The sequence below is a fragment of the Taeniopygia guttata genome, chromosome 8, assembly GCF_048771995.1.
Source record: "Taeniopygia guttata chromosome 8, bTaeGut7.mat, whole genome shotgun sequence".
NCBI lineage: Eukaryota > Metazoa > Chordata > Aves > Passeriformes > Estrildidae > Taeniopygia > Taeniopygia guttata.
This window is the reverse complement of record NC_133033.1, coordinates 20,903,467-20,928,244: the sequence shown is the minus strand read 5'-3', so window position 1 is coordinate 20,928,244 and position 24,778 is coordinate 20,903,467. Positions and strand designations below refer to the sequence as shown.

Here is a 24,778-nt window from a genome sequence, read left to right as displayed (position 1 = left end):
CAATGCAACCCCACTCCACTGTCTCTTGAAAGAAGACTTGAGAACCAAGAAAATTCCTGTTGAATACTTGGAGGCAGGCAGCATATGGATATGCTAAAATGGATGCTTTCCAAGCAGTAGCTGTGAAATCATGTGGACTAACAAATTAGGTAATTAAAACCACCTAGGTTATTTCACAGTAGACTACTTCATTAATGCTTACTTAATAAAAAAATTTAAATTCAATGCATAATAGTAAAGATGTATTAGTTGGAATTACACAAACACTTGCAAAAAAATTTGTATATATTATTTAAAATACACATTGTTTTAAATTTCATTTAACACAGAATAATAGCTCAAACCTTAGATTCAATCCACTAAAGGAACTTGCAAAAATCTACCCTTCAGCTGATGTCAGACTCTACCCAAATTTACTGAGATTTAGTGTTCTACTGCTTTTAGCTATTGCTGGTGAAAAGTAAAAGAGATACAATGACAACCTCATTGCAAAACATCAAAATTAGCACTTAAATGCTGTTTTACCCTGCTTAATAGCTGGTGGTCATCCATACTTAAAGCTACATGTGCTTCACAGTGGGGCAAAGGGCTCAAAGATCTAAAGCCAGCAGAATTCATCAAATTCCTTCAGGTTCCTCTAAAGAGGGGAACTTGTATGCTGTAGGAGGCTACTAATATTACTATTCCAGTACTTAGCATTGGAGCCACAGGTAATTTCCAAGAGAGATGAGGCTTCACAAGGATATCTATCCTAGGCTATTATGGGCATGTGGCAGACTATGGAAACTTCAGGTTCATAGTGCTTCGGTCATGGTCATTTACCCTGAGAACTGAAGAGTGCACACTGTGAGACAACAGCTCAGCAACCAGAGCTCCTCCAGCTAAAACTGGCAGAAATTTTCTTCTAAAGCCCCTGAGATGAATGTCCAATGCAGCTGTACTGCACTGCAACAACTGCACCAGAGTGGCAGCACTGGTGCCTCCACTAGCTCACCCGGGCTCATCACAGTTGCTTTTACAGCCCTGCAGTTTCTTCTGCTTTTTAAGGAAGGGCACATGAAATAATAAAATGGCATCAGAAAGACAAAAAGGAATTAAGAGACCCTGGATACAAACTGAAGAGCTGCATGACAGTAAATCCCAAGGTGTCTTGATTCAAGTAATTTTCACAGGTCTTGGTTGGCAGTGAATATTGTGCTGCCCATTACACTGCCAACTCAAGTACATAATATTGATAAGATTAAATTCACAGGTCAGAAAAGACTACTTATAAAATAGGAAAATAAAAACACAGTCCTGAAGTTACTGCACTTGTAGAGATCCTGGATGAGCCAGTCTTTGCACAAACTAATATCAAATATTCACCATCTTTGTTGTAGTGAGACAGTGCTTGTCCATGTTCAGGTCAAACATTGTCTCTCAAATACCTGCATTTTTTCCTGCAAATAAACCATTCTTTCATTGTATTGCCCAACAGTCTCAGAAGAGGAAGATCCCTGAAGGAACAACTGGAAATCAGTTATCCATTTTCCCTGACAAACACTGGTTCTGCAGCCTCTCTGCTGAAGGTTGAAAACAAGGCCAAAAGAAGCCCTCTAGACACAAGATAAATTAAGGTTGCCCTTTCTGGACAGAATCCATGCAATCCCTCGGCAGTCTGCAGAGACTGTTCTAGTTATCTACTAGACAGAGTATTTTTTTTCTTCTCCAATCTTAAATGAAAGCTCAGTATTTTAGCTTTACACTGCAAGTGAATTAATTTGTTGAAGCTTACGTTTTGTTTCAAGTTCAGATTTAACATCAGGTAACACAAATATAAGCAGACAATCTTAACAACATCAGTACTAAAAAATGTTGATTACTAAGGATCATGGTGATAAAGACCATTACAGTTCAGAAAACGAGAAAAGCAGGGAGGAAGAAAAAAACTTTTCTTCTTGGAATACTATGGAATGAAGTATACTGTTGCAAACACTGTTTTCCTTGGATGTTTAAAACAAAATATGCCTAAATGCCCTGCATCACACAGAAACAACAAAAAAAAAGGCACAAATACTGTATTTCTACCCTCAGGTTACTTCATGATTGATTCCCACTTCACATTCTTCCTATCTTGGGGCTGTGGCATTTGTTTGCTACATCTTTGTTGTAAGTTACTTATTACATAAAATCCCTTATTCATACAGTGTCACTTGATCTGAAAATAAAATGTGGAGGAACTGAAGCATTCTTTAACTGGCAATGAATGTGCAGGGAAAATCTGACACTCAATACAAAGGAATTAATTGAGAGTTTATTCCAGATGGTTCTCCTCACTTAGTATACAAGTCATCAGAGTAATCTATGAAATAGACTTGGACTTTAGTGATATGATCTTTTTCTATAATGCATTTTGGTTTTTCCTTCTAACAACCTGTTTAAAAAAAAATCTGCCAGATGAAATGTTCAGCACAAACTGTGATCTTTACTATTTGTAGAAAATATGAATTAAAAAAGGACACTATCATTTAATTCTTATTTTAAATGTTTACACTTATAAAATGCTTTGGAAGCTTGAAACTGAAATCCTTTGTGATATTTTTCTTCTTCCTACCTCCCTCTTCCCATCTTAAATGCCTTTATTAGCCCGGGATTATCATAAATGACAGAGTGCAGCTGCTTAAAAACATTAAAGGACCACAAATTGATAAACTGTGTTTTTTAAAAAAAAGGAAGCTTACATGGATTTTCTTCAAACAAATAAAATGCATAGATGGCTACGGTACTCATCCATCAATCTTTACAGTGTCCGCTTGAGGTAGCCTTTCTACAGAATTACTAGACAAGCCCCAACATAATCTAAATCCTTTCATCAAAACCACTGTCTCTGAAAGTCCACTCAATTTAACACTGGTGATCAACATAATACATTTTAAAAGCTTTGGACAAAACAGCAGGTACAGTGGACATAAATGTTAGTTCTAAATCTGCAGCCCTCAATGTACATTGTATGCACATAAATATCTCAGCTATAATAGACATTCCAGATCCATCCCTAAAAGCCATACTATTATGGAAAGCATAGCCGTGCTAACTTCAGGATACAAACCATAATTCCACGTCTACAAAAGGAAAGTATAATTAGTGGCAGTTTATTGCCTCATACAAATTTATCCAACATGGCAACCATGCCAAAGGAATTAAAACATTTTCAGGACATATGTACAGACTGTACATTTCAGAAACATCTGAACAATAAAAATGCAAGAACAATCTCGGCATTACAAATTAAACTAAACAAATGGTTTGAAACCGTCAATGCATTGAATGAGTTTACAAAGGCACTTCCCTACCGAAAATAGGAAATGACAATCTGCAGCCTAGTGGGAGGTTGGAGAAGAGTGCTCATCAACTACTGCACAATCTCAACTTTAAGAAAAAATAAGCAGGATTTAATCAAACATTTATAGGATTCAATGTGATCCACTTCTGAAAGAATTCACACAGTCTCATCTTTGTTTTTCTGTTGCTTTTCTTGGCTCTCTCGTTCTGTACTTTGGCTCCTTCGACGATCATGTTTGTCAGAATGGTCCTTGCTATCACTGTGATCATGTTTGTGGGAACGTTCTTTGCTTCTGCTACGCTTCCTAGATTTTTCTTTGTTGGGACTCTGATCTCGTTTTCTGGACTTCTCAACACTATCTGTTCTTCCTCTACTTCTGCTTCTACTTCGTTTATTTGACTTCTCCTTATTTTCATTTTTATGTTTACTTGATTTTTCTTTGCTCCTGCTTCTGCTGCGCTTACCTGTGTTCCTGCTTCGGCTCCTACTCCTATGCTTTCTTTCCCGGCTCCGACTTCTACTATGCTTTCTCTCTTTTTTGGAATCCCTCTTGTCGTCGCGGTGTTTCTTCTCATCTTTGTCATCCTTGTGTCTCCTCTCCTCTGTGTCACCCTTACTTTTCCTTTCCTTCGACCTTTCTCTAGATCGATCTTTTTCCCTCTCACTACCTCTTTCCTTATCATAATCTCTCTCCTTTTTCCGACTCCGCTCATTTTCTTTCTCTCGCTCCCTATCCCTGTCTCTTCTATCTCCTTTCCTGTCACGGCTTCGACTCCGGCTTCTGTATCTGTCCCTGCTTCTGCTTCGCCTCCGTTCTAGTGAGCGATCGGTACTTCGAGATCTCCGCCTTTCTTTTTCTCTCTCCTTTGCTTCACGTTCTAATCTCTGCCGTTCTCGTTCTCTTTCTAGTTCTCTATCAAAACTAGATGATCCATGGCCTTCCCGATGGTGACTTCTGCTTCTGGATCTTCTGGGAGACCTCCTGGGACTGATGGATCTTGGTCTTGGAGACCTTTTAAAATAGAAGACATTCCATATGAAACACCTCTTTCAATAGTTAAGAAATCCTCTTTCCAACTTATACTTCACACACAGAGCTTGTATTTAATCTTAAATACAAAATATCATCTGATTATTTTAATCCACTAGCATCCATAAACTGTCGCCTTAAAACCTATTTCAGTGAAAAGACAATATGTTGCCTGTAATAAGTAGTTCAATATTGAACTTTTAACATTAATTTTTAAAATAATGATTATGTGACCTTGAACGTCTACGTTCTGCATGCCGATCTATTTCTTCCATCCCCTCCTTGCCATCTTTCTTGATTTTTCTAGGTCTGCTTTTAATTTGCTGGTCAATGGCTTTCTGGACTGGCACAGGAATTCTTGGAAACAACGTGGAAAACCATTCAAGCTTAGTGAGGAAGGAACGAAGCATCTCCCCTATGGTCATAACGCAACCCCCACCTGCCTTCACATCCAGGTCCTGCAAAATACAAGCAAAAAATATCCTGATGGTCAAAAATATTCTTTACTGATTTAAAAAAAAATGCTGCTACATTTCTGTCCTATTGAAGTCTCATGATTATGAAAGTTTACTTGTCTCATATTCTAATACATTTCCTTAGAGAAATTCAGCTCTGCACCCTTTGGATTTGGCAGAACGTTACAGATAGGGAATGGGACTTAATATATATGCATGCAGGCACATACTAATCCTGCAGCCATCTGGATGGTAAGGGACTGTCGATGCAGAGATTAACTGAAAATCCCCTTACACAGTCTGGTTATATGGTATGATCTTGCATTGTATTTAAATGCTACAAAGTTGAGAAGTCCTCTGAAACTACATTTAATACTCCATTTTGTGGATATACAACTGTGTGCCATCATACCCAACCCTGTGGCCTAAATCATTTATGAACTATATCATTGCCTATCTAAAAATGATCATAGAAAAACCTCTAGTACAAAATGGCATCCTAACAGAATTGGAAGCAATAGCAAACCAACTGCCATGAAGCAGTGAGGTTTCTAATTTAGAAATATGTAAAAAAAATAAATAAATGAACAAATAATTGGAAACGCATAATCCATGATGACCATTGTCTCTGAAAAGGGTCATTACCGCATGAAGGCCTTCTTGCTATGCCCTCTCACAGCTCAGGACATGTTAGTCAGCTATTGTCAGTCCCAAACCTATAGTGCAAGCACACAAGGAAAGTGAGATTTGTTATCTAAACAGGAAGAGAAAATCTGAACGTAAAACTGCTTGCACTCACACACATTTAAGTGTTCAGATATACAGTTTTTCCAAATATAATCGCTGCAGAGATCTAAAGAAGAAAAAGAGGAGTTAAACGTAGCACCTGGAGAGTACGTACAGTTAAACAAAATAAACATAAGAAGCATTTTGAAAAGTAACTCTGTGTCCTGGGAAGGTTTTCACAGCAGGATGACAAAAGATGAACTGCTTCCACATATTTAAGAACTGGAGGGGGAAAAAAAATCCTGTAGGTTTAAATAATTCCATATATAAAAATTTGCTTCATCCTACTGAGTTTGACCAGGACTGGTAAGAAACTTAAGCAGCCCCAAGCAGTTGTCCTATATAACACAAAGGTATTGATAGCAGCTGGGAAAGAAACACTAATTCCAAAAATATAGGGGAAGATTTTAAGCAACAAGAAATAAACACATCTTGACACCCAGTATCAGCAAGAACTGAAATGTATAAACTGAAAAATATGCTTTGAATAATGAACCAGTTAAGACCTGCACAATACATCATACTTGCAACTGCTTTACTGTCCTTGGAATTGACTTTGTAGGACCCTGAGAATGAAGCCACCCAACACTCCTCATAAATTACAGTCCAACGTTATGGAGGAGAACTCATATTACACTGCTTCAAGTCCAATTTGGTTTCATTTTTGTTAAAAATCTACTATAGCAGGGGTTTACCTGAAATCACCATTTTTTTCCTTTGCTCAGTGTTTTTGATACTTAGCATGAAAGAAGCCATTTAAAACAAATACACTGCAATGCAGTTAGACACAGGTATAATTAACACTATTTTTAATACCAATATTTGGACATAATTTGCAACTACAACATTTGAAATTTCTTCAAGTAGATGCCTACTGTCACACTGAAGATGGCAAGTAATCCTTCCTGTTCTAGTCTGAAATTTAAGATGTCATTTCAAACCTGTTCAATAAATCCTATTTGCAGCAGTATTGCAGACTGTGTATTCAACTTCATAGCCCAAGAAACCTCACCCACCAGCTCCCTACTGTTTCTCCAAACTCTAAATTGGGACTAGGATACCAAAGGCATTCCCCTATCTGACTGCATAATAATGCAACCTCTTCACTGAATTTCTTCAGTTAGCAACTCATCTCTTCATCTGCCCCATTAACAAGGACATTAAGATTCTAGAAATAATGCCACCTGATGCAGTAATAAATCTTTTTTCTTCTCCTCTGAAGAAATCTTGGGTTCAGTTGTTGCAGAACATGAATAATAACCACTACAAATCTAGCACTTGTATGACTTACTATACCTTACCTAAAAGTAACTGTGATTTAAAAAAACACACAGAAGACACATTCACACAGCCTGCTGTCTGCATTCTGATTCAGTACACCTGTTCCACATGGTTTTGCATATCTGACACAGTAACATATTAACGAATGAAAAAAACCTGGTAGACCTTCAACATCTAAGAGAAAACACCCAGGTCCCAGCTCAAACCTGTTTCCTGCACTAATTAATGTACACAATGTAAACAAGAACATAACATTGGAACATTCAAACTACAGAAAACCCTATCAAGCAATATTTAAGCATAAAGTAGTAACATGAAAAGAAACAAAAGAAAATAAATTATTACCCTCGCCGACATACCTCTTCATCATCAAGAAAGGATTCAAACCAGTCCCATAGATCTGTAGGTGGCTGTGTGTACCTTTAAGCACAAAAACAATATAAAAGTTTAATACATCTTTCTGCATATTAGATCAGTCATTAGTTGATGATATTGATACTTACCTAATATACATAAATCCAAGAGCCCTAATGTATGGGGAGTCTGTATGAGTGATAAGGCCCATCACTTGTTTACGAGTGAGCTTCAGTGTAAATAATTTGTAGAGCAGACAAAAAGCAGTAGACACAATTCCTCCAGTTCCAACACCACGCACCTTTCAAAAGCAGAAAGTTAAGTGAGGATGCAGGAAGTCACAAAGACATTATTCCAAACCTACAAAAGAATATGAGAACTAACACAGGATAAAATCTAAATCTACAAATAAAGCTATGCAGAAAAATCTACTTACATCCACAGCTTAAGAAGCAAGAAGCATGTATCTATTCTTTGTAATAAATATTTTAAATCTAGAGACTGAGCAAACATACAAGCACATTTTATCTATGCTTTGAAAAGTTATTTACCAGACAGAAAAATTTAAGAAGGCACGTACTTCTACTTACCCCTCCACACATCCCTGTCTGGCCTGCTGTTTTTCTGCTGCCCTTTTCCCATGGTTCAACATGTGTAACCTGAAAGGGTGAGGTGGGAGACAGAAGGAAAGAAAGAAAATTACAATTACAACCTCCATAATGTTTAGGTGACCACACAAGCCTGATTTAACAATGGATATCCTAAACCAATCTTAAAACATTGTCTTCTAGCAAATTCAAGATCAAGTCTGCTTTGTCATTAAAGCAAAGCACTTGGCTATTTTAATTACCACATTAAGAAATTACAGCCAAAATCTTGAATGAAATTTAAAACAAATAAATCCCATAACCCCAAAGTAAACATCCATGCTTATTCTATACTCCATGTACTTTCAAATACTTTATGACTAAACCGCATCATTACTATTTTCTTGGGAGATTGAACAACTGCCTTTATTTAAACCATCTCCTTACAAGTTTAGTGATAACTGCTGATGACAGCTACATATGTCAAAATATAAAGTCTCATATTCCTAAGTCTCATTCTTGAAGTAAACTTAACTAAAGATTTATTTTCTTTATCCCTTATTATTAGGACGAAAGAAATATGTTTATCAAGGGTAGTATTTTAACATAAAGTCAATGTTTTCTTTCTTAGACTGCAGGGATGTAAAATTTGCCCAAGACAAATCTTGTGAGATACATTTAGGGATGAGTGCACAAACAAAGTTAATCATAAAAACCATTCATAAAACTTGACAAAAAGAGTCCTAAACAAGCTCAGAACCACATAATTGCACATGCTACATTTGAAATTCTGAAATTCAGAGAAGCAATATCTGGCTCAATAAACAAGTATATTTCCTAAACACATCCATTTAAAATACATATATAAGACAAAAAAGGATACAATGGTGCTACATTGGGACTAAGAGTTCATGCCGTATGGTACTCCACAAATTAAGATTCTTTAACAATACATGGAATAAAACCAATCACATGAAATCAGAGACACACTAACAGCAGAAGTTGCTGAACTGTTTGTTTGGGTTTTTTACAGTTGTTGTCTTTGCCAAACAGGAAATATGAGAGATGCCAATACTGTAGAATTCAAAATCCACTATGACTTCCTGTACTGTTAGCATGAGAAGTTCATAAATACTACACAAATAATACTGTATATCCTTCTGGTTATGTAGTGTTGCCTCTCACAGGAAATGAAAAGTATTTTTTAGTCAAAGGACTGAGTATAACATTATCACAAATGCTAGTCTTCAACTTTAATTACAGTCAATGTAAACATGCTGGTTTTGACAGGTATCAATTAAAACAAACAAAAAAACCCTGAAAACAATATTAATTTCAAAAAGGAGTAATTAAGGTTTTTATCCCACAAAGACTGATTTGTATGCTTAACTTGTTGGAAATACGCGGATGAAATGAAGTTGAGGACATGCACATGGTGTTAAGGTCAAGGATAAAGAAAGAGGAAGTTCTTCACTTCATAGATACAGAACTGAAACATGAACCCAGAATTACAAATGAATTAATTCAAATATCTGGACGCAATCCGTATCTCCAAAGATGGTCCTTATCACTAGCTGCCTGTTTGACTTACAATCACCTTTCCTCATAATCCAGCGCCCAGCATTCTAATATTTTCTAGAAGAGTCACTTGTTTCTTAGACAGACAAATACACTTGAAGATACAGCTGCTATGACAGGTCATTTAAAAAAAAAAAAACAAACCCAACAACTAATTTAAAAAAACAACTAACAAAAAGAAAACCCACAGCAATTATTCAGGAATCTTAAAACATTAAGAGAATTCAGATCTTCTTAATATCAATGAAGCAGCTTAACCATCAGGTTATCTTCTCCCTCACAGCCATTACTCATGAGTGAGTAAGGGGCTGAGTTTTCTCTTTATTTAGCATGCAGTTTTGAGTCACTAACTGTCAAGTTCAATAAACAAATCAGATCAATATGCAGCTTTTTAATGGCTTGTCAAAATTCTTCCCAAATTTAAGATAAAACCACTTTTGGAATGAAAGAGTAGGTCAAGCAAATTAACTATCTGACCTACTGCTGCTGTGCTCTACCAGCACAAAGATGACAATTACTTTTTAGTGCACCTGAAGGGGCTCACTTTAAAAATACAGTAAGCTCTCAATTTTTCTAAAAATGTTTTTTTTCATATCTTTTTCAGTTCTAAAAATCAGTTGTGTAAGTAAACTCTGCTACTTTTCATTCAGATAGTCATGAGTCTCACACATGCAGCATGTAGCAAAATAACTGGAGAGATGTTGCTGACAATATATGTTACACTAAGTATTAGGAGAAATAAATAATCAGCTCCAAAAGACAGAGCACAGGCAGAGAAATGCTACCTTTACATGAAAAAACAGTAGCATAAGAAAGCGTAAACTGCCAAAAATCTCAAAATACTGTGACGGAATTATTTTTCACAATTATAGCGCCTTAAGTAACCTGATTTGGCTTGGATAAATGAAACAAAAAGGCTACCTTTGCTTTTTATTTTATTTATTTCAAATATACTGAAACCCCCAGCTGACACAATAACATTATCAAGCAAAATGAATTCACCTGAAAAAATACGCCAATAACGACCAAAACACGGGTGATTAACGGAATTATCTAAATTTTGGTTTCGTTATCAGAACAAAGAAAGTGGCTGCGTTGATTAGCATTAATTATGCATACCTCTACCTGGGAGAGTGGCTTGATGGAAGCCTCGGTGCAAAACTGATTCAATCCTGCTAACAAAACAAGAACCGAGACATAGGTGCCCTGATACAGACCATTCATCTCCCCAGCACATCTTACCTAACGCCAAGAGAAGCAGCAAAAGAACTCGTTAAGTTGTACGCTGAGTTACGGAGGAGGGAATTCTAACATGGAACTGAGAGTGAAAGCCACACGCCGACACCGAGGGTCACCACCGTGGCTCCTGCGCGGTGGCGGCTCCGCGGCGCGGGGAGGGCCGGTCCCGGCGGCACGGATCGGCTGGAGGCGCAGCCCTCCGACGGCCATTTCACCCCACCGCCCCGGCCCACGCTGCCGTTTCCAAAACCCATTTACAGCTCGGCAGTTCCAAATCCGACGCGGAACACGCCTCTTTGGTGAGGCAGAGAAGGCAGAGCCTCGTATTCCCCCAGCTCGGCAACACAACCGATACTTCCTCCCATCCCTCACCGCAAGATAAGCGGCGAAAAGGCGCGGGCCGCAGCCAAACTGGGCCCGGCGCCAGCGCGGCCCGCGGGCTCACCTTGAAATAGATCTCGTCCACCACTTCGTGGTAGGTCTTGAGCTCGTAGAGCTGCACCTTAAAGTAGGGCGACGAGAGGATGTTGGTGAGGATCATAGGGTTCAGGTTCATGGTCTTTTCGTTGCCCCACAGCGGTAGCACGTTGCCCTGCTTGCCCGAGGCCGCCGGCTTGGGGCCCCCGCTCTGCAGCGGCTGCTGCACGGGCGGGACGGCACCGGGCGGGTGCTGGGCCACCTGCTGCCCCTGGCAGTTCGCCACCGCGGGGCTGTTGTTGGCCATGGCGGGTCGGCGCAGGGGGCAGGCCGCGCACACGGAGCGGGGCCGGCGGGCGCTGCCTCAGCCCCGACAAGATGGCGGCCGGGGAAGTGACGGCGGCACCTTCCGGGGCCGCGTCACCGGCCCGCGGGAGCGGCGGGGATAGGGCGGGGGAGCCGCGGAGCCTCCGCGCGGCCCCGCCCGCTGCCGGCCCGGCCGCTTCCCGCCCTCGCCTTGCGGCAGCGCGGGGACCCGGCGGGCGGGACGGCACCGCCGGGGAGAGTGAGGCATTCTGTGACCCGAAGGGGAGCAGCTGCTGACGTCGTCACACGGAGTTGAGTAAATTAAACCCGGATTTAACAAAGTTGAAAACTGGTCTCCTCGGTCCCTTGTTGTTGGTAATGAGGCCACGGCACAGCTGGCGATGGCCGCTTCTGCCTCCGCAGCAGTAGAGAAGCAAAGAAGTCACAGAATGACTTGGGTGGGAAGGGGAGACCATCCATCTGGTTCCAGCCGCCTGCCATGGGCAGGGACGACTTCCCTTAGACCAGGCTGCTTCAAGCCCCATCCAGCCTGGGCTTGAAGGGATGGGGCATCCACAGCTTCCCTACTGGGGAAGGGGAAAGGAAGAAATGCTGGGCACGTTCAGAGTGCTGTAGCCCCGGAGGGCGATGCTAAGGCACGGCCCAGCCTGATCACTTGATGCCAGTGCTGGGTACGAGGCCCACTGCTATATGCAGGACCTGGCTGAGCAGCTTCTGAGAGCCCCGTCAGACACCCAGAAAACAGTAACTGTTCCCTGCTGCTCAATTCCAGCTCAACAGCTCTTTCTGAAACTCGTAGTCCTACATACAGACTTGGAACAAGCAGAATTAGGTTAAACAGCTAAGAGAGAATCACTATCTACATACAATTACTAAAAGGAAAGAGAAAATTCTCTGGTTTTGCCTGCAAAAGCAGAAAAATACCAAACCTAATAGAACCAGCTACATACTTTGGTGTCAGTCTTTAAACCTGAAGCACAAAAAGGAGACTGAAAGAGTAATTTAGAAGAATTGCCAAAATATTCTAAACATCAAATGACTGTGCAAAATTTAACTGAAAATTCAGTGAAATGACTGCAAGCTCGGTATAATGTGCCAGAGTATGTTCAGTTGAACACAGAAGGGCTCCCTATTGCTCAGTGCATCAGGAAACAGGTACAGGGAGAAGCTGGTATAAAATTGTCTGTGGGGATACCATCTCTGCTAAAGCTAGCCCAGAATTTTAATTTAGAACAGAGGAGATAAATACTGTTGGAAGTACCATAAAAATACCTTCATTCTTCATTACACATTGAAACATTGAGAAACAGTTTATTTTCATTACCCTGGCCCTTCAAGTACCTTAGAGCTTTTACTATAGCAGAAGTGTTATCAGGGCCCTGGCAGCTAACAGTTTCTCTAAGCTGCCTGTTCTGCTATCGAGGCTTTTCACTTCTCTTTTCCAGAAATAACCACCAGTCTTCTTTTGGCGTCTTCTTCTCATCTTGGCTGATTTCCAAAGACGTTCACAAAATCTTCATTACTTGCATGGCTCTACTATATTGATGCAGTAAATACCCATTTAACAATCTTATATCAAATCAGAGAACAAATCAAAAAACTAATTCCAAGAAAGTCATCTTGTTCTGGTGGTAGTAAGCTAGAGTAGTAACTTTTCTTTGATTGTGAGTGGTTTTGTTATTGTTGTTTGGAGCACTTGCTTAATTTTTATCGTGCAACTGCTTCAAGACAGCCAATACTTCTGTTATAGTTTCTATTGCCCTAATTGTGTTTCTATGCATTTACCTTTTCCTGTTGGAATACTTAGCCAAATATGTTCCAAACCTCAGTATTTTTTACTCTCTATAAGATCACGTTTTTATACTTCTTTTACACTTTGGTGATGATGCTGAAACCTCTCATGTAGATGCAACCTATGAATTCATTTGCTCCAAATTAGATTTTCTTCCCTCAGGCATCTCAACTGATTTTTATAGAGTACAGCCAAAACGAAAAACAAAACCAAACCAAAAACCAAACCAAAGAACCTCAAAACAAGGTGGTTCTCACTTCAAATGGCAAGAAACTGTATGTAATTATAAAAGAGCAAGAAGAATGTGATTTGTGTGTAACAGCAGCTTCACTTCTCATTCACACAGATTAATTCTTAATTTTTTTAAATGGGCCAAATCTGTTAATTGAAGCTGGGGAGAACAAGACTAGTACTTCACTAAACATCCTCTGAATTTAGGCTGAGAGGACTGGTTATTAGCTCTTGAATTAGAGACTAAGCAGTATTGCTGTATGGATATTCCTATCAAATATCAATATGGACTAGTGTCTTCTGGCAGCAGTGCTGCATTAAGTTTTTTTGCTATCAGATTTAATTATATGCACTGAAACTTTACGGGGAAAGTACTGGAATTGCATACAGTTGTCCTTCTCATTCCAGTTTCTGAAGGAAATAAATATCAGCAGAGCAGTTTAGGATTTCTTGATTCATTACTTTATATTGTAAGATGCTTTTATTCCAGTATAATCATATAATTTGTTGCTATATGTAGGGTGCAAAAGTAACAGGCTTCTCTAAAAAAAAAAAAAAAAAACCTGCTTGATTTGTGGCATATTGAGCTAACACAACTCGAGTATTCAGTTTGAAATTATAGACTGTGATGTGAAAATTTCCTTGGAACTGAAGTTTCCAAGTAACCTCATTGACTTGGATCTCCTTTAAGTGGGGGTGCACTACATAACCTCTAAAGGTCCCTTCCAACATAAATTATTCTATGATGCCTTGAGACTGTTATGTAGATGTATGACTGCACAAAGGAAAACCAAACCGAAACAAAAATTTTAACCACAACTAGACTAAATCAAAGAAATTTTTTTCAGTGAGAGAATTATAAAAAAAAACTTTTATTTGATTTAATGGAGAAAAATCAGAAGAATTTTTCAATACTTTTTTCAGCAAGTAGATCAGACCTCCTGGAATCAAAGCAGATTTTCCAGCTCAAAACTGCAAATAGTGCTCACCATCTCTTTCATGTTGCCAATCTTCCAAAGATTAGATCTCCAATCCAATGTCATTATTGCAGCAATCAGAAAGGATATCTCTGTAATTAAGTTGTTTGTAATGGAGAATTACAAGAGGTGATAATTCTGAAAGTTTTACTTATAGTGTTACATCTCGGGGTGAATTCTTATGAACTATTAGAACATTGTGTGAATTTACAATGTGTTATTAATTTAATTTTATTGTAAACTTTACTACTCTTCTCGTTTTTTGGTTTTTTTTTTGTTTGTTTGTTTTGGTTTTGGTTTTTTTTTTTTTTGTTCTAAAGAATCCATTATACTGACTTATAATTAGACTTTCAAAAGTTACTAGAATCCATAGAATTGGAAGCTGGTATGTAAAAGACTTCTATTAATAAACCTTTCTCTGAGGTAAAAAAAACACTGGGCAGAATTTATAGAATTATCTAGTTGAGATGTAAGTACTAAGTGATAGTTCAGGGTTAAACAATTACTCAACAGCCAAAAAGAGTAACTGTGTGTTCTGTCTAGGCCACAAAACTTAAAATGTTAGCCCAAAATCAGCATATACATTTCTAGAATATTCTGAAATCTTGAAGGGCGCTGAGTGATCTGACTTACCTAGCCTTATCCTCACTGCCACCAGAGTGCTGCCTCCTTCTAGGTCCCAGACCTACACTCTATCTTTATTAATAACAGCCCTGCCCTGTGATTAACAAACGCTTTACATGCTCTTGCGGAAGAAATGGGACATTTAGAGCCACACTTTCCTTTCTACTTTCAGTGTGCAGTTATGCAGCTGCCTGCTCACTGAGAGACAATTTGCCCTAGCGTGGAAAATACTTAATGAAACCCTGCAAAAGACATAGATTTTGGGTGTTTGTGCTCTCTACCGCACTCCCCCAGACAGGCCTAGTTCACTGCATATGGCAACAGCTCAGCAGCGCGTTTTCCCTCTGCGGCGGAGCAAACACGGCTCTGGACACAGCAGCACCGCAAGGAACTTGCACGAGTGGCGAGATTTTTGGGGTTCAATGTAAAACAGTAGGGACACTGCTCGCCGCCGCCAATCACCTTTTAATCACAGCGAGGGAGGCTGGCACGGATCGGTACAACAGGTGGGCCTTGGGATGGGCCTTAGTGCCGATTTATCCTCTCCCACAGACGTGCTTTAGGGAACATCCCCCGCACTGGGGGCGGTCAGTTGGAGCTCCCGGCGCTCCCCGGAGCTTCCGCGCCCGTAGTGCCAGCGCTTGTGGCGGGCGGGAGCTCGCTGTGGGAGAGAGGGTGGAGCGGGAAGCGCGGGGAGGCCCCGGCGAGGGGTAGGGGGTGGCTGGGCCGGGAGGCAGTGGCTGTCGGGGCTCGGCTCGGGGCTCCGGCGGGGCTCGGGGGTCCGGCGGGGCTCGGCTCGGGGCTCCGGCGGGGCTCGGGGGGCCCGGCGGGGCTCGGGGGGTGCCGCGGGTGCCCCTCACGCGGGCGCTGCTGAGGGGATCCAGCAGGCCGCTTAACTCCTGAGGCGGTGGGGGAATGGCCTGAGCACCGAGTCGGCTTTTGTGCATATATATACACAAATACATGCTTTTATTTGTGTGTAAAAGACCTCGTAGAGTAATCAAGTTTGCCCTAGATGCGTTCGGTTCTAGTGTTTGGTTATGGTCTCTGTCCAGGTGTGCTGGATGGAGAGTGATAGATTATGAAATTTGCTTTTTTAGATTTGTATATGGTTTATAGTAGTTTATATAAGGTTATTTACATAATTACGTGTGGAGAGAACAGTCTAATCGTGCTAACCCTGATGTTTCTGTCATTCTTTGAATAGAACAGGTCTGCACCTGCTTAATTGGGACTCAAACAGCGAACTTTGGGTATGTTATGAAGTGCTTCAGAAAATAAGAGTTAACTTTTTATTTTAGGGGTCCCAGAATACTATGGATAAGAACTTTCAAGAAGAGGTTACGCAAATCATTAAATTTGAACCTCCCTTGTACAAACAACGCTACCAGTTTGTTAAAGATTTAGTGGAGAAATACAAACCTAAGAAGGTTGGTATGTTTTGTCTCTTTAGGTTATAAACTTGAAAGTAAGTTGGCACTTGGCATCTCAGGAAGACAAAATGCATAAATAACCTGTTGACCTAATTGCCAAACAATCGTAGTGAAGGAACTGTTTAAACTGAATGGCCTTAGCAGATACCCTGTTTTTCAGGGTGCATAAAAATAATGTTACTTGATGGGAAGAGGAGAATATTTAAACAAGAGAAATACCTTAAGACTGTTTTTGAATGTAGTGGGCATTCTGTTTTCAATTTAACGCTGTGGAATTTCGTTCAAATTGTTTTTCTTATAGTTGAGTTTTGCTTTCCAGAACTGTTAATTCTGTGTAGCATATCAGGTTTATCTCATCATTTGCATGGACAGTCTCAGATGAGAAGTGAACTGAGAGTGTGAGGATTATGTGAGGCTAACTCATCTCCGCTTTCTTAAGCTCTTGTGACCCTCTACCTGTACTGTCACCCATGTCCCCCCAGTATACCAGAACTTTTGTTTTACTAATCACTGTGAAAAGTTAAATTGTTTCAGTAACATTCTGTAGTATTTGTTCTCTTCTAATGTGCCCTCTCCATGTCATTCCCAAAAAGATCTTCTCAAGTCTGCAGTGTTTAACCCGTAAACTGGTGTTAATATCTTTGGGGGCGTGCAATCTTGCTCTTTTGTTGCTTTTAAATCATACTTCTGCTAGTTAATGAAATTCTAATCCAGTCTATGATGCCATGGCAATGTAATATTCTTTGAAACATAGAACATATTCACTAGTGTTGCATCTGTCTTTAAAGTTTGAATTTTCTGATTTAGGATGTGGAAAGGCTGGGGGGGTGAACTTTCTGTTTACACAGGCAGTAGATAAACTGGATAGAAACAACTCAGAATTCTCACATGGGGAACAGCAGTGTGCTTCAACCTTGACTGAGCCTGAGAAAGAACAGTGGGAGTTGGTTTACATACTCAACTATCTCTTTAGCTTACAGGAAAGAATATCTATTATTTGACTTCATGGTTTGAATATCCCAGAGTTCCCCACTTAAACATTAGACTGAGCCTGTAAACTTGTGTTATGCAGATTCTTTGCTGCTAACTTGGCTGCTGGTGAGCCTGTTCTCAGTGTTTTGGAGGAAGAACAGCCCAGTGAAAAGCAGTGGTGAATATGAAAATTGCTGCAGCTTTTGTACTTAAAATCATACTTTACTATTACTCATGTGGAAGACATTCTCCTGAGTCAGTGGGATGTCCTACATGTACTTGTTTATAGCTGTAGTAACAAAAGGTTAATTATTTTTTAAAAGTCTTGCAGGCTCTTCATATACATTTTTAAAAAGAAATTTCAAATCTGCATCTATCCTACTTGCTTATAGCTGTAAATTTTAGTTATGATTTTGAAATACTTTATCATTACAAAGTTACTTTGATAAGTATGGAATTTTAATTTTATGCAAGTCTCTGAAATTACTTAGAACTGTATAGCATTTACACATTTTTTTAATACCTAATTTACAGGTGGCAGATTTAGGATGTGCTGACTGCAGCCTTCTCTGGATGTTGAAATTCTGCAGTTGCATTGAAGTGTTAGCTGGGCTAGATGTCTGTGCAGATGTAATGAAAGAGAAAATGTAAGCTCATCGATTGTTTTGAGGTTTGTGTTTGTCCTGACCTAGTAGTGTGGTGAGTTGGCCAAAAGCAGCTCACCAAAAGCTGCTCTATCATTCCCCCTCCTTGGCTGGACAGAGAGAGAAAATAAAACAACGTGTTCATGAAATGAAGGGCAGGGAGAGATCACTCATCAGTTACCATCATGGGCAAACCAGACTTGACTTGGGGAAATTGAATTTATTATTATAATCAATCATTAATTGAATTTATTATCAAGTAGGATAATAAGAATTAAAGCAAATTTTGAAAACACCTCCCTACCTTTCACTCCTTCATGGGTTTAACTTTATTGCCTATTCTCTACCTTCTCTCCTGCAGTGTTGTAGAGAGATGAGGAATGGGGATTATAGTCAGTTCGTTACATGTTATTTCTGCTGCTGCTTTCTCCTCGGGGATAGAAGTCCTTCCTCTGCTCCAGCGTGTGGTCTGTCCCATGGAGGAGACAGACTTGCATGAACTTCTCCAGCATGGGTCCTTCCCATGGGCTGCAGTTCTTCATGAACTGCTCCAGCCGGGGTCCCTTTCCACAGGGTGCAGTCCTGCAGGAGCAGCCTGCTCCAGCATGGGTGCCTCACTGGGTCACAAGTCCTGCCAGCCAGGCTGCTCCAGTTTGGGCTCCTTTCTCCAGAGGCTGCTGCCAGGAGCCTGCTGCAGCATGGAGAAGCCTCTTCTATAGCCTCCTGGCCACCTTGCATTGCAAACCAAATATAAGTAGCATGGTGCAGCATTTCTTGTAGAGGCTTTCAAAATTAGGGCAACTGCAGAAATAGCAGCTTGGCAAATGAAGGACTCTGTCATTGTTAGTTCCATTGGATCTGTGCCTTGAGACTCCTAGGCTGTAGGTGGCCATAACATCACCTAATGTAGCCAAAAGGTCTGGGACATGCAGAGGCCTTTGGGGGTGCACATCTGAGAAATATAATTTGTAAAGGCAATAAGGCATGGTGTTAGGAATATCTATACTTATATGTGACATTATTGTCTTCCGAAAGATCGGTTTTGAACTTTTTGAAATGTACGTGGAACTTTTAGTCACCAAGGTGGGGACTTGTTTATCATTTTGATATAGGAAGGTTAGCTCAGTGTGTGGTGTCTGGTTTAGAACCTCTCTAAAATGAGAGGTTTGTGATCTTTGAAGTGTTGGTCCAATGGATGAATGTAGATTTATTGAAAGCAGATCAACACAATTTCAGTGAATATGTAGGATCTTGATGCTGATGCTATCTTTTGCGTTTTCTGAAGAATCAAGAGAAGTAACCTTTTTATATGTAATATTTATTGTGTGTTTTGTCTAATGCTGTACTCCAGAATGAAATTTGCACATGTACTTTGGTTTCTCAGTGTATTTTACTTGGAAGAAATAGGTAATATGCTTGCTGAGAACTCCCCCCAAAACCCTACAAAGCTTGTCTAAACCAGACTTACTGTGTATCTGGAATTGAACTATTACCAGAATTTACAAGTGGCTTCCCAAGTGACTTGAGGGTATAATGGAAATTTTTGTAAACACGAAGGATAGTTTCTGGATTAACTTCTGCTCTTTCTGTCCTATTGTAGGTAGTTAGAAGAAGTGTTTGTATTGCATATTCTTTTTTATATCCGTGTGAAGTAGTTAATCTTCTTGAAAATTATGAGGTATCTATGCAGGATATTAGCTAGGTTTTCATGCACTGTTTGTCTTGTCTTAAGGTCCTTCCTGTAACATCATATTTTTAATACTTTTGTAGGCATACATTGTCTCCTCTTCCTGTTGATTATTTGCAACCATCTGAAAGATCCCTAACTGTTACCTTGCATCATGGTTCAGTTGCCCACAAAGATCCTTGCATGCTTGGTTTTGACTTGGTGACATGTATTGAACTGTGAGTATGAGGACAATACAAAATGGTTTTTTAAGTCCATTAGAGTTCAGTTTGGAATTTTGTCCATGCTCCAAACAGGCTTCATCTAACCTTTCAAACAGAAGAGTAGAATTATAAAAGTAGAAGAGTGGCTTCTAACTTGTGTTCAAATTAACCATACTAAGTAATTCAGGAAGTGCTTATGGCAGGAAGATAAAAAAGTACAAAATGCAAGAGGAGGAGATTTGCTCAGACAAAGTCCCATGTGCTGCCACTTGGCCGCAGTGCCAGTGCTCATATTGCACTGAGATAGGTGTAAAATTACAAGTTACACATACGGGTTTGGGGTTCTTTTGACTAGTTGTTAAAATTATAGTAGTGTGTTTTTAAACACAAACATCAACTTATTCTTTTCAGAATAGAACACCTGGAAGAATCAGAGCTGAAGAAGTTTCCTGAAGTGGTGTTTGGTTTCATGGCTCCAAGCATAGTTGTGATCAGCACTCCAAATTCTGAATTTAACTCTTTGCTTCCAAGAGTGATGTTATACAGGCATCCAGACCACAAATTCGAGTGGAGCCAAGCACAATTTCAAAGCTGGTAAAGTACTGAACATCATATACTGGGTGCATATGATGCAGCTCTGGGTGCCTAGTAGTGTGAGAAATGAATGGCTGTGCATTTTCAGAGTGGTTCATTTATGTGATTTGCTGTCAGTGAAGTGTCACCTCCTGATTTGGTTGTTGAGAGCAGGTAAGCATATTCTTTGAATTTTGTATTTTATGATGATGGTTAAATTGGCTTTTACTGCTCTACAAAAAAGATTTAAAACTTTTATTTACTCTATGTATATCCTTATTACAATTAACACAGTTGAAATGTAAGGTATCAATTAATATTTTTGTGTAATACCCTGCTTCTTCCTAAAATCAAAGACATGTGCTTGCTTTATGTGGTCTGTAATGAAAGCACTCAGTAAGAGAATGCTAGCAGATTTATCAGATAACGACAGCAGTGGGGCACATTGAACAAAGGATAGTTTAATGGATCGTGGCACAATGAAGGATTTAATGCAAATCATATGCACATGACAGAGGGTTACATGAGATCTATCTTACCCTTAATATCAGGAATGTAATAAAAATAAAGAGAAAATGGAATGCTCTGATAACATACAGTAAAGAATGCCATACCTCAGTAGCCACCTCTTGGTGTATCTATCCTGGACATTTTGCCCCTTAAACTATGTTGTTTCTACCCATACACTTTAAAGTATCCAGTGATTTTTCAGTAAGTAGTTTTGCAAAGCTGGAAGCATGTATTTTTCCCTACATAATGATACTAAAACCTGTCTGTAATTAGCTACCTTAGAATTCCTTAGAGAAAATTTCTCTGACTTCAAGTATATTTAGATTTTGCTTTCAGATAGATGTGAATTTAAAATATTGATAACACTGAAGAAATGTGGGAGCTTTTTGAGCTGTAAACATGAGAAAGCCTTTGTGTTGTGAAACAGAAATATTACTTTATTCTCTAAAATACATGAGATATTTAATTTAGTTTTCTTCTTTTCCATGGAGGATGATGCAGGTAGGTAGCGTGATTTTGGTTCCCTGCCCCATTTGTTGTATGGCTGATGTACTGCAAGATAATTTTCATTTAGATGTTATATACACTGTTGTAACCTTGATTAGGTAGATTTTTGTCTTTCTATATTTACAGCAAACAACACTTTCTTTATTAACTGGTCTCTTGTGGTTTAGAGGTGTGTATGTTTTTTATGGGTTCTTCTCAAATAATCTTGTTCTTGAAAATCAGTTTTTAGCTGACTTCAGGTTGGTGACTAAGCAACTGTGAGCATTAACATTCTATGCACATATTGTAGAAGAAACAGGAATGTTTGGATGGCTAAATTACTAATGATACTGAACGATTCAGACTATGGTAGGCATCTTACAGCTCTGGTACAACAAGAGGTGACAGTACTTATCTTCAGGTATGGGAGTATTTTTAGAGAAATTATGTTCAAGCCTTTGCAGCCTTATAGTCTTGAGTCTCCTTAAGAATGGATCTTTATCACATGGAAAGATGAATATTTCATATAATTGGAATAATTGGTCTTTCTTAGGGCTCTAGAGACTGCTAGATGCTATGATTACTCAGTGGAATTTGCTGGTGTCGGGCACCCACCAGCAGGAATGGAGAAGGTTGGGTTTTGTACCCAAATAGGTGTGTTTGTTAGAAAATATCCTCAAACTGGTGAATCTGTTCAGTCTGAGAAACCCATGGAAGCAGCTTACAAAACAGTAAGTATTATTTTCTTCCTTTTGAGGTATGAATAAAGAATAAAGTTGTCTATGTTACCAGGAAATACTGCTGACAGTCTGAGCAAGACAGTCTCATTCTTTGTGTTTTCACTTGTACAAAGGCCTTAAACGTCTAGGGTATTTGCTAAATAACAATATTGATGATAATTCTTATCTTAAGATACTGTTATCCTTGGAATGAAATTTTTCCTTTCTGCCAGATATTTTTCCTCTAGTCATTAAATTTATTTATTATGTGGATGTTGGCAATGACCCAGATTTTTCAGGTACATAAAAATTTTAAAACAGCATTTCTTGCTAAATGCCGTGTGGTATAAATCAAACTTTTTTCAGAGCTGACATGAAGTAACAGTGCAAAAATAAGTACACTGTTGGGGTTTTATTCAATTTTATAAGACCTTAAATTATTTGTTTCAGTGAACATATTCTAATATTTCAGTTCTTTGTGTAAAAATATATAAGTATCTTCAAATGACTTGTGGGCTGAATTGAAACGTAAAGTGGTGTTATGGCTTTATTTTTATGGCTTCCAAGCCAAAAAACATTTGTAATTTCTGTATTGGAAATTTCTATGCATGTGAAATGTCGCCTGTCATCTATTGCCCATAACAGATTACTGAAGTGCTCTTTAATGCTCACCAGACTTGGAAATACATCTAGGTGATGGACACGTACTAGAAATTTCTTTCATTAGCTCCTGTTATATGGTCATTTTGGAGAGAGTTTTGACATGGATATCCTTTGAGATTAAACAAGAGTGTTAATTTTGTGTGTTTCTTATCAAATTAATTTTTATCAGGTAACTAATTTATAAGAATAATTCAACATTTCAAGATGTAATTGGAAAGTAAGAAATAATTATAGACAGAGGAACTTCCTTGATAGTGTGTTGGTAAAAAGCACTTCCTAGTAACCTGGTGGGAATGAGATTGCTTGCTTTTAGTTTCCTTAATTGCCTTGGAGTATAGCTCGGTGTAGAACACACTACAATTTCACAGATTTTGATGTCACAACTTATTTTTAGCATTCCTTACAGCTGTGAGAGCATATTTAATGTTTTACTCTGAAAACAATAAATGATATAATGTAATCTTTGTTTCCAGATGACAGTTCAGAAGTAGTTTAGAATCTCCATCACTATAGAACTGTCCCCAGAACTCCATAATGTGAGAAGTAAGAGAATTATTTTAAAAAGGTAAAGAATTGCAGGACTTTACCTTGTCTGAGCTACAGTGCAGCTTGCAGGTATAGCCTGTTGGGTTTTGGGGCGTTTAAGTTCAGTTAACTGCCATTGTAGTTGTGATAAAGAAACCAGCTCATATTACCTAGTTTTTGTTACCTGAAACTGTTTAATTAGCAAAACAGGATTGAATTTAAAATGACATTCACATTAGCAGATTTTTTGGACAGGAAATGTTAAAATCTGAGCTTATGATAGCGATTAACATTTTATGTATTCTTGTACATTGTAAAGGTCTTCAAAGCAGTGTACCCAAGTCTTAAAGATGAGAAGTACTTGCAGAATGCAGTGATCAATGAAGTTATTTTCACAGCCCAAATCATTAAGCACCGTTTAATGTCAAAACGTGAAGAGTACAGTGATGATCCTGAGAGAAAATCCAAATTCCAAGCTTCAGTGGACTCTTTTTCTGACTATCTTGGAAAACTGGTTGTTGAAAAAAACATGGAACCATTTGTCAGTGGCAATGAGGTTCACATACCTCTCAAAACAATATTTTCTGTTCCCAAAGTGAATCGACTTTGTGGTACCTTTGAGAAATTATGCAAGCTTATTGAAGGCAAGGTCACATTGAGCAGTGATGGTTCTGCTGTGATGTTCAATATTGAACATGAAAATGAAGAGAATTAGATCCGATTTCTCACACAAAATTCAGCTGAAGTAATGAAAGTGGTTTTTTTTAGAAGCTGTCAAATGGTATGTTCTGTATGCTAACTAGATCGCAAAATCTTTTCTAACCTTCCATCAGTGGTGTGTATCTCTCAGCACCTCTCATTGAGTGTGAGTGCTTCTGACAAAGGTAACAGTAACTCACAGGGGTTTCAAGTAGAGTATCAGGGGCTAAAAGGAAATAATGCCTTCCCAAGAAGAAAATTAAATATTTCTGTTTGCTTTCTACTGCTTTATTGTAGCTGTCATTACTAGATTATTTCTGGTAGTCTCTTGTTAGCTTCAAGGATAGTTTGTTTTACCATCTACTGTGTTGTACTGAACAATGTGAGTCAGACATAAGTTTAGGGCAAGTTTTTTCTTAATTTCTATATAATTTATAGATGCCTTTTTCAAGATGAGTACATACTCAGTCTTGATGAAAACCAAATGTTGTTCCAGCTGAATTATGAAACTGACATATTTGTTATGTTTTTGAAAAAAAATTTAAAAAATAAAAGAACTGCAGTAATTGTGAATGCTAACCTATTTATGGAGTACCTGAAATATTTTATGTGTTTTCATGTGCAGCTGTTGGTTCAAAACTGTAAAATCTAAATAGAGTAGATG

The 24,778-nt window shown here is 38.9% G+C and overlaps 2 protein-coding genes across 5 annotated transcripts; one reads left to right on the top strand and one right to left on the bottom strand.

Annotated features, from left to right (window-relative positions):
- Window positions 1-3,115: 3,115 nt before the first annotated feature.
- On the bottom strand, window positions 3,116-11,463 carry PRPF38B (pre-mRNA processing factor 38B). Its single transcript, XM_030279338.4, has 6 exons — window positions 11,078-11,463; window positions 7,819-7,887; window positions 7,378-7,529; window positions 7,234-7,294; window positions 4,587-4,810; window positions 3,116-4,334 (listed from the first exon to the last, which is right to left on the bottom strand). Exons 1-6 carry the CDS (start codon window positions 11,354-11,356, stop codon window positions 3,479-3,481), a joined length of 1,641 nt encoding a protein of 546 aa, XP_030135198.1. The 5' UTR covers window positions 11,357-11,463; the 3' UTR covers window positions 3,116-3,478.
- An 11-nt stretch (window positions 11,464-11,474) lies between these two features.
- Window positions 11,475-24,697, top strand: HENMT1 (HEN methyltransferase 1). 4 transcript variants are annotated; one of them, XM_072932608.1, is made up of 7 exons: window positions 11,475-11,666; window positions 16,302-16,430; window positions 17,940-18,052; window positions 19,820-19,954; window positions 20,351-20,533; window positions 22,062-22,239; window positions 23,735-24,697. In XM_072932608.1, exons 2-7 carry the CDS (start codon window positions 16,317-16,319, stop codon window positions 24,128-24,130), a joined length of 1,119 nt encoding a protein of 372 aa, XP_072788709.1. In that variant the 5' UTR covers window positions 11,475-11,666; window positions 16,302-16,316; the 3' UTR covers window positions 24,131-24,697. The 4 variants fall into 4 exon arrangements, with proteins under 4 accessions (XP_072788709.1, XP_072788708.1, XP_002193691.5 ...); XM_072932607.1 differs by having other exon boundaries at window positions 11,475-12,531; XM_002193655.6 differs by lacking the exon at window positions 11,475-11,666 and adding an exon at window positions 15,074-15,506.
- The last annotated feature ends 81 nt before the right edge of the window (window positions 24,698-24,778 follow it).